Source organism: Sinocyclocheilus anshuiensis, unplaced genomic scaffold, assembly GCF_001515605.1.
Source record: "Sinocyclocheilus anshuiensis isolate Anshui unplaced genomic scaffold, SAMN03320099.WGS_v1.1 scaffold808, whole genome shotgun sequence".
Classification (NCBI taxonomy): Eukaryota; Metazoa; Chordata; class Actinopteri; order Cypriniformes; family Cyprinidae; genus Sinocyclocheilus; species Sinocyclocheilus anshuiensis.
Genome location: NW_015555751.1, coordinates 84533 through 96301, shown reverse-complemented (window position 1 = coordinate 96301; position 11769 = coordinate 84533). Strand labels below are relative to the sequence as shown.

The 11769-nt window shown below is 36.7% G+C and overlaps 2 protein-coding genes across 9 annotated transcripts in view; one reads left to right on the top strand and one right to left on the bottom strand.

Moving 5' to 3' along the window:
- LOC107673740 (microtubule-associated protein 2-like) overlaps positions 1-1674 on the top strand; it is a 123026-nt gene extending 121352 nt beyond the window's left edge. For all 8 annotated transcript variants that reach the window (XM_016467497.1, XM_016467501.1, XM_016467500.1 and 5 more), the window contains 2 exons: positions 714-826; positions 915-1674. In XM_016467497.1, the coding sequence (XP_016322983.1) occupies positions 714-826; positions 915-1130 (329 nt within the window). In that variant the 3' untranslated portion in view covers positions 1131-1674. The remainder of the gene's footprint in view (positions 1-713; positions 827-914) is intronic.
- A 2174-nt stretch (positions 1675-3848) lies between these two features.
- On the bottom strand, positions 3849-9365 carry LOC107673729 (myosin light chain 1, skeletal muscle isoform-like). Its single transcript, XM_016467471.1, has 6 exons — positions 9128-9365; positions 7971-7998; positions 5389-5532; positions 4990-5163; positions 4379-4456; positions 3849-4230 (listed from the first exon to the last, which is right to left on the bottom strand). Exons 1-6 carry the CDS (start codon positions 9248-9250, stop codon positions 4202-4204), a joined length of 576 nt encoding a protein of 191 aa, XP_016322957.1. The 5' UTR covers positions 9251-9365; the 3' UTR covers positions 3849-4201.
- Between the last annotated feature and the right edge of the window lie 2404 nt (positions 9366-11769).

Genomic DNA, 11769 nt, shown 5'->3' with positions numbered 1-11769 from the left:
AATTTTTTTTTTTTTTTTTTTTTTTGCCATTGTATTTTAAATAACATAGATTTTATATAGGTCTACTTTAATATTTTATAAAGATTTTGGAGAATAATGACTCCAGAGCTCTGAACAGCAGTGTATGTATAATGTTTTTTTTTATAAGTAATAAAGGATGCATTAAATTGATTACAGCATTACATTTATGCCTTTTACATTTATAAAAGTGATTAAAAATGTATTTATATGTTAAATAAATGCTGTTATTTGGAACTTTCTATTCATCAAAGAATTCTGAAATAAATGTATCATGTTTTCCACAAAAAATATAAAGCAGCACATCTGTTTTCAACATTGATAATAATAAGAAATGTTTCTTGAGTACCAAATCAGCACATTAGAATGATTTCTGAAGACTGGAGTAATGGCTGCCTGCTAACAATTAAGCTTCGCTGTCACAGGAATACATTGCATTTTAAAATATAGTAAGATAGAAAACAGTTCCTTTAAATTGTAATAATATTTCACAATTTTACTGTTTTTACTGTATTTTTATCAAATAAATGTAGCCTTGGTGATCATAAAAGACTTCTTTCAAAAGCATTAAAAAAGTTTTAAAACTGTAGTGTAGATCTTTACATTCGTAAAAAGTTCAGTTTTTTTTTTGTTTGAGATTGTACCAGCAGAAAAAATGAGAAATTGATTGTTTAATGACTCTGTCTGTGTCTCAGGTGGTGGTAATGTGCGCATTGAGAGTGTGAAGCTGGGCTTCAGAGAAAAAGCCCATTCGAAGGTGGGCTCCCTGGAAAATGCCCACCATATACCTGGAGGAGGACATGTACAGGTGAGTGCACAAAAGCAGATGTTCGTACTTACCCATCCCACATCATACATGAAGACCGTCTCCAACTTCCTGTTTCCTGCTTCCTAAGATCGAAAGCCATAAGATGATATACCGTGACACGGCTAAAGCACGCGTGGATCACGGAGCGGAGATTGTGATCGAGGCGCTCAGGCTGTCGGGCGGCACCTCCCCTCACCGGCACAGCCACATGTCCTCGTCTGGAAGCCTCAACATGCTCGAGTCGCCACAGCTGGCCACGCTGGCCGAGGATGTGACCGCCGCCCTTGCCAAACAAGGCTTGTGAATCCCCCCGAAACGTCTCTGTTCGACTTTCCCCTCCTCTCAGTCTCTAGTAGTCCCCATCAGTAGTGTCACAGTTCACCTTTCCTCCCTCTGGTATTTATGGAAGACTACAGATTCACTTCCCATATTCACACTTCCCTCTTCATCAACCAACAATCTTGCAGAGCCCTGTTGTGACTATCTGAATTGGAAAAATTTGGATTTTTTTGTTGTTCATTTTAATGAATAATGACTTAGCTAGAGAGGTACCAGTGCTTTTTATTACCCATGTTACATGTGACATTTTATGGTTGTGTACAGACAGTGACCTCAAATGCTGGTTTAGGGTCAGCGTCAGGTGTGTTTCCTAAAAGTCGGTCGATCAGAATTTTTTATATTCGGGAATGTGGCGCGACGATCTCATGCTGCACGTGTTGTTTTGCCCATTCAGTGCATGGACTCTAAAACATCTCAACTGCGAGTCACATACGATCAAACACGATATACACTATAAGGGAATATATTTATAAATATGCCAGCTCTTCGTCTCAACATCTCATGCTCAATCAAAAAAAAAAAAAAGAAAAGATTACTCCTTAGATAACTTATACCTGTACAATTGCATTAAAAAAAACCTAGATAGTATGACGAGCATGTATTCTAGTACACAAAAAGAGGCTATTTTCTATCTCAAGGGATTTTAGTAAGTTATTTGCTGAAACACTGAATAAAAAGAACACATCATGTTTTGTAGATACTAGCGACGATGTTTAGCTTGTACATTATTTCGGATGACTGCCCACACCTCTGCCTTCGCAGTAACCGTTGCTTTCGTGGATCTTTGTCGGTACACAGTTTAAGCAGATTTGTGCGGCGACTTACACAAAACAATGATATTACGGTTACGCAAAGACATTCAAGGGCTCCAGGTATACATGAATCATGTAAGATCTGCTCGGATTTGCTCAGTCTTGAAATGTGAACCGTACCGCCATTTTTCAGAGTCGAGATGGGACGGATCTGTCTGAGCAAGATGGGTGGTGCTGCGGCCCTCCTTGGGACTCTGTCGGTGTGTTAGGCCCTGTGTTTGGTTGCTGATTCCTGCTTGGATGCTTAGTTTTCTTTCTTAGGAAGTGGAAAAAGAAAAACACAAAACGAAACTTTAAGAAGGTTACTCACTCCGCTTGCATCTGTTTGAACACAGTACTCCAGTATATTTTTTCTCGTCTTTTGTGGTTCTCCCCTGCCCCTTTTCCTCTAGAACAGCTGTCATTCGTAGGCTTCTGTGTTTTCCTGGCCCCTCTGAGCCTTACCCAGCCTTTCCCTGATTCCCTCAGCTGCTGTAAATGTATTTAAACGGTCACATAGATGTACGCAGTTTTTCTCCTGTTGGTATGATACGGATTATAAATTCCCTTAACAGTTATGACAATAAAAATACAGAAAATGAACAAAATATTAGTGTGATCTATTTTTTTTTTTTTGTGCTTGTGAAATGTGTAATGACCTATAGTTATGGTATTATTGCCTCCTTACAGGTAAAAAAAAAAAAAGCAACAGTTACAGTATAAGCTGTGCATTATAGTGATTTTAGAAAAGGTAAGTGTGAATTAAAGTGTCCAGGACAAAAAAATGGCTCCTTAGCCATGCTTTAAAAAAACCTGATGAAATTGTTCATCAGTCTCACTGTAAATTTAATTGCCATTTTACAACATTTCATCATTAATAATTTGTTAATTTGTTGCAGGCCTCATGTTGTGAACATGTTGTGTTTAATAGATTTCTGTTGAAAGATTATGACTTTTTCTTAGTTTGTCTGAATGGACAGCACCTGAGTTAAATATATGAGTGTCACAGCAAAGGTTATTAATATTTAGGACCATGTGATATTTCAGTTTTTTCTTTTTTAATAAATCTGCAAAAATGTCAACAATTCTGTGTTTTTCTGTCAATATGGGGTGCTGTGTGTACATTAATGAGGAAAAAAAATTAACTTAAATGATTTTAGCAAATGGCTGCAATATAACAAAGAGTGAAAAATTGAAGGGGGTCTGAATACTTTCCGTACCCACTGTATATATACTGTATATATATAATTTTACAGAGCAAAAGTAAGATTACATTACTAATATTTATGCCTGTCTTAATATCTTTGCTTTTATCAATGTTAAACCACTGAGCTTTTATTTTGATGAAAAAGTGCAGGGAAACCTTCAACCTTCTCTTTAGTTGAGAACAGATTTATAAACGGATGATGGTTGGCTTGTATTGCATTTTAAATGCAGGTCACAAGGCCAAAATGTGACAGGTTTGCATCTTTGAATTTCTTAGCAGTTGACCCGATTAACTTTCTTGATACACATTTCTGGTTTTATTTTAAACAACTTTTCTTTTCTTTTTCCTTATCCAGTCAATTCCTGATAAATAAAATCTGCATTTTTTTTTCTTGTTTAATATCCTCTTTCACTCCGTTACAATAGATTATGGAAGTAAAATGGGTAGTGAATACTGTTTCATGTCGGCTTTAAATCCCCAGCGCCACAAAGTCAACTACTGCTAAGCTATTTAAATGATCAATCTTGTTTACCTACCTGTTCCACTTGCCTTACTGCCTTGTGTGCTGAGTATGAGAACATTAATCACAACAAGGCAGATAATTTGTGAAAAGTTTATTATGAGAATTGACAGAGGCAACAAATAAATTAAGACTCTGGGGAAAGGGAAGGAGGTTTTGCAGCCAGTCTATTAATGGCAGTATATTTAGCACCTTTGACTTTGTGATCCAGACAGTGAGGGGTCAAGGGGGGTGGTTTATATTTTTGTGTAACTATGATGTCCCCCCCACACCCCTCACAACCGTTCCACTACGGAGAGGCTTGTCCCGGCATGAACAACACCAAGAAAATTAGCTGTGAAAAAATATCAATGGCTTCCAAGAACAGACAAAAGAAATAGGAAACACAAATAACAAAATAACTGTTTATGACTAACATCCGTGTCCCTTTCATCCATTTCTGAGTTGGTTTTGGAAATATTGTGTGGATGTCCTGACATCATGGAATCTGGAGAAACGCTTCAGTTTCCTCACAACTCTTACACAGACATGATGTGTTTGACGAAAGCTGTTCAGAATGGAGAGATTGAAAAAAAGTCCAAGTGGGATTAGAATTACAGGACAACAAATAAACATTATGTATATGAATCAGCCTGCCATTAAAACATTTTACTGTAATAAATGTTCAGTGAGACAAAGAAAGGATCATAACTGACCCTCATAGTTCACACAGCCATTTTCATCCTCCTGGCCTTGCATGAGAGCATCGATCTCAGTTTCATTCATTTTCTCACCTGTAGGAGAAGAGAGGAACATGGGTTGTTCAGGTCATTAAATAGATGGAAAACTGATGCTTGTCATAAAATGCATTTATAGGTTATGCGAGAGGATCTATGATTTAGTCTTAAGTATCAATGAGCTGTTTGTGGGGAAACAAGATTATAAACAATTATTTTTTTGAATTTTCACTTTCGTTTTTACTGTGATAATTTTGAATAAACAAAGTCTTTACTTTCAAATTTCATAATAAAATCATTTCTAGCATGAAAAAAATTATGTTGAAAGATACTGTACAAATTGTGAATACATTTTAAATAAATTTGAATAAATCTCCTAATCCTGTCAAAAAAAATGTCTGAAAATTGTTTGAAATCTATAGAGGTAATTTTCCCAAAATGTTTTATGACAGCCACCGTTTAAAGCTATTATAGCTTGACAACAGACTTGATTAGAAGCATAATATTAATGGTTCTCAACTACACTGAAAAAAATGGTAGCATCTAAATTAACTGGTTTATTCAATTCAAAAACACTTTTGGCCCCTTACCCAGTGTTGACAAGACAATACGCAACTCAGCACCCATTACAGTTCCGTTGCCCTCCTTATCGAATACACGCAGACCCTCAACATAGTCGTCGTATGTTGCCTTGTTTGGGCTGTTGACCACAAACTGCAGCATGGGCAGGAAACCCTCAAAGTCGACTCTCTTGTTTGCCATTTCTGTAAACGAGGTCAAAAGTTAATGGAGGGGTCATAGAGGGCAGATGTAGTGAAACAATGCACTACAAACACCTGTCACCACAGCAACCTTCAACCAATTAAAGTTAAAGAAACGCATCTGAAATATGTCATGGTGAAAGCTCCTGAGAGTGCTGATGTTGACTAAAGGTACTTTTGGAAAAGCTAATTAAAAGTTTAAAGAAAAGGAAAAACAAATCCGCTTACCATCAGCTGTAGGGTTGCCCAGGATCTTTGTAACCTCTTTGTTGGTTGGGTTCTGTCCCAGTGCACGCATGATATCTGCAATCTGGTTGTAGGCTACTTTGCTGTCACCAACTCTGTCGAAAAGTCCGAAGGCCTCCCTGTAATCTGGAATTGTGAAGAGAGTATTTTAGTTAAAGGTGAAGTGTGTCATTTCCAGTGTTGGGCAGTAACTAGTTACTGTAATAATATTTCTCTTTGCAGTAACTAGTAGTGTAACTAATTACTAATAAGATTTTAGTAATAATATTACAGTTACCATCCATAAAACAGCTAGTTACTTAGTTACTTTTGATGCCTCAACCCCTACTGATTTGAAATCCAACAATCCAATAATTCCTAGATTTATTTTCAAATTTTCACGACTCACACAGGCACATGAAGTCACCAGTGCATCAGGATAGCTTGGAGTATGAAAAAGGTTTAACAGGTTCAATTACATGGCTTGCCCACCCACATCCCTCTGATCCTCATATAAATTATATTACTATAATTAAAAATCTTATGAACTTATGTGATTTCTTTTGATAAAATACTTAATAAAATGTAATCATATTTGGGTAACAGAGAAATTATAGCTACAATTAGCTTCAAGCTACACATGACATTTAATACAACACTTTTTCTTAAAAGTCACCATCAATCACCATTGAGTGTTTGTAAAAACTTCGGACTGCGATCCAATGTAGATTTTGGTCAAATGATGAGGTAGAAATATATTATTAGTAACATTTTAGAATAATTTTATGGGGAAGATACACAATCGCAACTTCTGTGGGGTGTGAAGGAAAAGTAATGTAACTAGTAGTGTAACTAATTACTGTTGCCAGATAGTAATAAGTAAAGTAATAATATTACTTTTGAAAAGAGTAACGATTAATAAATTACATTTTTGGAGTAACTAGCCCAACACTGGTCATTTCTCTGCACACTAGTTTCAAACATGTTTCATGAACACATCCCTGTCTGCTATTGGTTGATCAAACCGATAATCCCGCCCACAACTCACACACTGGTTGATGCAGTTATACTGTATCAAAGACTATAGAATACCTTAAAGGGACTTTGACTGTATTACATTGTGCTATCCACCTAATTTTTAATGCAAGAGTGGATGCTTCCAGTGTCAGCCGCTTCCAGTTATTTTAGTTTACAAAAACAGTCCGTTAGGATATAAACTGCTCTTAGTTATTATATTATTATTTTTTGTCTGTTTGCTGCACTTTTTTTTTTTTTCTGGTTGTTTGCCTAACCCTATAGTGGTAATGAATCTGAAGTTTCGCACATTCACATGAAACAGCTTACTTCTCTGCACAGTTTTACGCATTTTAGGGATCAGTTTTATTGTAGTACAATTGAGATCGTATAGTTTTTGTTAATATTATGAATTAGATTTTATTTTCATATTTTCTACTTTTTAACTTTAGATACATTTTTTGTAATTTTGATGTTTTTGTCATTTTTATTAGTTCTTGTTTTTAAATGTCTATTTTTATTAATTTTTTAATTTTTAATTTTTGCTTTTAATGAGGCAATTTTAATGTATAATTATATTCATATAATTATATAATTAATATTCAGATTAACTGAAAGATCATGTAAGTTTTGCCTATAGCAAAACCCATTAACTTGGAAGTGAGAAAAATTGCTTTTTTTATTGATTTGATGTCAGTTTTCACTCTCTAGATTTATCTAGATCTATTAATCTAAATATTAAGATAAAGTTGTCTAGAGGCAGATTATCTCAGTTTTGCTTATAACCATTTTTTAAAAAATGTATAGTTATTGTGTTTTGCATTTGTAGACCATATATTTTATTTGGATCTCTCAAACTAAGATGCGTTTGCAAAATACAAGGTTCCCTTGTTAATCACTACCTATCAATCTTATTAAATTCTGCTAATCAGTTCTCACTATTTCTATGGACGTCATGGCAATGAGTCTAGTGGTTCACTGGAAGATGATCTGCTAAAAGATTAATAGCTTCATCTGATTTCCGCACAAAGCCAGCTGCCACCAACGATGTTGACAGGGGTGGGGGGAGACATTCAAAGAGTCATCTTGGAATTGATATGCTCTCCCAAGAATATAACTCCCTCCATATAAAGGCAGTACCATGTGAGGCCAGAATGCTGACTGCAGTGTAACTCACACCCAGGCTGCTGAAAGCTCCCCCTCACTGAGCAACGACCACATTCTTCCACATAAGATGCAGGCCTGGACAATGGTGCAACTTAACTGTAAAGTTGCATGCAACTGCTTGACCTTTATACCACAGCGGAAGTAAATCCCAGAACACTTTGGGAATTTGACACAGGTCGCTTACTTCAAACCACTTAAATGTTCTAAGGATTTGAATTAATATTGCTGGTGCCATTACATTCCTGCCTAGAGGCATATTATAATTAGTTAGGATATTTATTAACTAAATTTCTTTCTGCAGGATTTTTTCCCTATATTGTTCATTATTTTAAGCACCGCACCCCATGCAAATGCAATACAAATATGTAAGCATGGGTCATGGAATCTATAAAAAATAATCTCACCTTCCAACTGGTCCTGGTTGAAATCGACCTGCAGGGAAACAGAGGCACTTTTGATTCTATCCCACAAGTGAAACATTACAATATGCTTAACATATCAGTATGTTATGTCAATTCAAATATATGGATCAAAATGCCATGACAGCTTCGTTTGAATCTGCTTTATACTACATAGTGTAGTTATGTAAGTCAAAGAATATATACCGTGAATGGCAAATACAACTTTTGTAAAATAATAATAAGTAATGCAAATTAATTTTCCACAACATAAAACAGGGAGACTATGTGCATGGCCTGAAGATGCTGAATGATTTTCAGGACCTGAGAAAATCCATCACATCACTAACATCTTTATGACAGGTGAGTCATTCACAAACAGCTGCTTTAATAGAAAACTGAAGAGTAAGAGCCCCAGATCTTGGCATGCTTAATTTAGTTGCTCGGCTGCTTACAGAACAGTAAGGACCTCCATGTTTGGCCATGTGAACCTACTCCACTTTTGGCTATCTGGGCCAATCAGAAAAGGGGTGTTACGTCTGATTGTAGTTAAGCAGAAGAAAAGAAAACCCAACTTATCCTGAGCTATCCGTGGTGCTGAATCATCCGCCAATAATAGCTGCAGTCATCAGGCACAGAACAACTTTAGGCAACTGATTTGAGATTTAAGCCATTTAGCCAATATAATATGCTTGAAAGATCAGTAGGTTAAGTACATTCAAATATATGGCTCAAACTATTATGACAGCTCCATATGAATCTGTATTACATACATAGCGTCGTTAAACACATTATGAAAGCAATTATAAAGTGTAACGCAACCTTAATGCAGACATTTTCGTAAATAAGCAATACGACACGAGAGGCTTTAGAATACAAATATAATGAACTATAATGAACCTGACATGTGAATAATAACAGAGTATTATTCTGGTGCAGAGTTGGAATCATGTAGCCTACTAACCAATCAGCATTCAGGACCTAAACTATCCTTTTTTTTTTTTTTTTTAAATCTCATTCATAATTTAGTAAAAACTGCAAATCTTTAATATCAGCTAAACGAAAAAAAAAATTAAATCACTTTAAAGTCTGAGGAAAAATTCCATTAACTTTCACTGCACATCTATCTGTTTGAAGTCATGTATCACAGGAGTGGTCGTTACCTTCACGCCAGACAGATCTACTGCTGCGGGTTTAGGTGGGGCCTCGGGGGCAGGCGCGGGGGCAGGTGCGGGTTCTGCTTTCTTGGGAGGCTCGGGCTTCTTAGCGTCCTTCTTAGGTGCCATTTTTTTTTTAGTCTATTTGTCCGCCGGGAAGGAAGTCGACTCAACACAGGGAGTGGACCACAGCTTGGAGGATACTCAGCATTCTCAAGGTAAGTATAGATGTTTATATACGCGTATAATTTACTTCAGAGTTGATGTCAGACTGATGCACAAGCGGATTGGGTCGTTAGTTAGAGAGGGGAGGGCTCGCGCGCCTTAAATGGAGAAGGGGGCGAAGCGCGGGGACAGCCAAGGGTCGTAAACCTTATTTCAACTTCAGGGGGAGACAACAACCGGGGAATTTTCTTCAAGGTATTGATTGCATTTTTTACGCGTGCGCCGTTTCCTTGGAGACTTTTATGAAATATTTAAGAAGTGCCCGCAGTTTACAGATTGCTTTTTTTTTAAATTTTTTTTTTATAAACTGTAGTCATATTCCTATTGAGGTAAACGCGTAAACATGACTCTTCGTTCCCGTGAAGATGTAACCACTGCAATAGCGAGACGCTACAGCAGTTTTCGTTAGAATCATCATCTGGCGGAAGTTTGACAAAACAAACACTGTTATTAAGATGCAAAATTTCGCTGCCAAAAAAGTTCCATCGCCTGCTGTTAATAGTGTAGAGATGAAGCACAGTCCACACAGAAGTCGCTTTCAATATATACACTATATTTATTGCATTTAGATATTACAAATATATTCATAAATAGTGTTTACTTTGAATCTTGATGACTGATTGTGCCCTTTCTGTTGAAACAAAGTTTTATTTAAAAAACGGTCGAACCCTCTTAAAGTGTATAGTCTGCTGAATTATCCCTGTTCAGTTTGAATCAGTCTTTTTTTTTTTTAAACCTGAATAAAGCAAGTTCATTTAACTGTAACCACATGAGGCAGTTTTTAAGGATATTTGACAAAACCTTTTGTAGTGTACAAACTTGGTCTACCCCAAGATTAATAATTGAAACATCACATTTTTAATGACAAAATGCTTACATCCTCACAATAATGTTTCAAAGAATGGGGAACGGCAGCAGCTGATGGCTATAAATACCAGGACAGGTGGCTAGAATGTGACCATTTAAGATTCCTTAAGAATGTCTTATGGTATGTTGTCATTTCAGTGAAAATGAAATGACAAAAACCAAACAAGGAAGTTCTCTGCAAAGCATCATTGCTCGACTAATATAAATTATCTAAAATGTACAACTTTGATGAGAGTGAATGAAAGGTGGTTTCTTTGTTGATGCTAAAATATAAGATATAAACTATATGTCACGGTGCGTGTGGAGAGATGAAGCGAGAACTCAAGTGCAGGATGAATGGTTCTTTCTTTTAATAATAAAATGAAGAAAACCGCGACGGATCAGCACAGGATTACAGACACCAGGAGAATAAATAGGAAACCAAATGAGGAGGCTAGCGAGGGAGACACAGGTGGAGCAACTTAAACAATATTGAGGTAACAAGATGGGCGGGGCAAGACAATAGACAGGAGAGAGCACATGGCAACAAACAAACACAACGCAAGCCATGTGCTCACAGAACACAGTGTCCATCCTGGGCACACCCGCTGAAGACTGTGACACTATACTGTGTTTGATTAGGGTTGGAGCTAACCTCTGCAGGACACCGGCCCTCCAGGACCGAGTGTGGGCATCCCTGCACTATACTGTTTAAGTTTTAATTTCTTTCAATTTTTTGGTTGCTACATATTTCCCATTTACTTTAATTTTTGTGATAACATTGTTCTATTATATTGTGGATATTTTGATCTATTCTTCTCTACTTTATGTGATATTTTTGTTCCATTTTCCACTTTTATTCAAAAATATGGAAAATAGTAAAAACAAGAATAAATAGGTCCAAACTTTTAACTGGTGATGTAAATCCATTGTATGGGTGTGTCCAGATCACATATTTCAATCTATGTTGTCTGAATTTATTATAAATAAAAATAAAATGTAAATAATAATAATAATAATAATAATAATAAAATGGAAGTTTAAAAAAAATCCCATGCACTGAATGCAAACTATGTTTCATCAGACTTATCCACTACGTGCTCAAGCCCGGGGGTTTTCTCAGTTTTGGGTCATCTGAGCAGAGAGAGATGTTTGTCAAAGAGTGGAACTCTTCCAGCATCCAAATTTGTCAGTGTTCATCGTCATGTTATACGTAGAAGTGCGTGAGCAAAGTGCAGACAGTTTGAGAGATCAAACTGAAGTGAATGAACACTGATAGTGACAATGAGTAATTAAACGTCTTTGTTAATCTCAGCCTGGACTCTTGGGAAAGGGAGTTAGTGGAGTCTGGAGGTCTTGAGGAGACCTCAGCTGCTGATGCCCGTTACCCCACAGAACGCGCAGAGTGTGTTTTCTCTTTTCTCTCCCATCTAAATATGTCTTGCAGGCCCTTTGCACACCCCCAGAGGTGGGCCAGTAATGTAGAGACTGGAGATATTCATTCACCCTTCTCAACTCCCTGCTTTCCCTTTGGACCTGCTTTCTTTGACCCCCTTTCGGTTGTAGCCCCCCAGCTG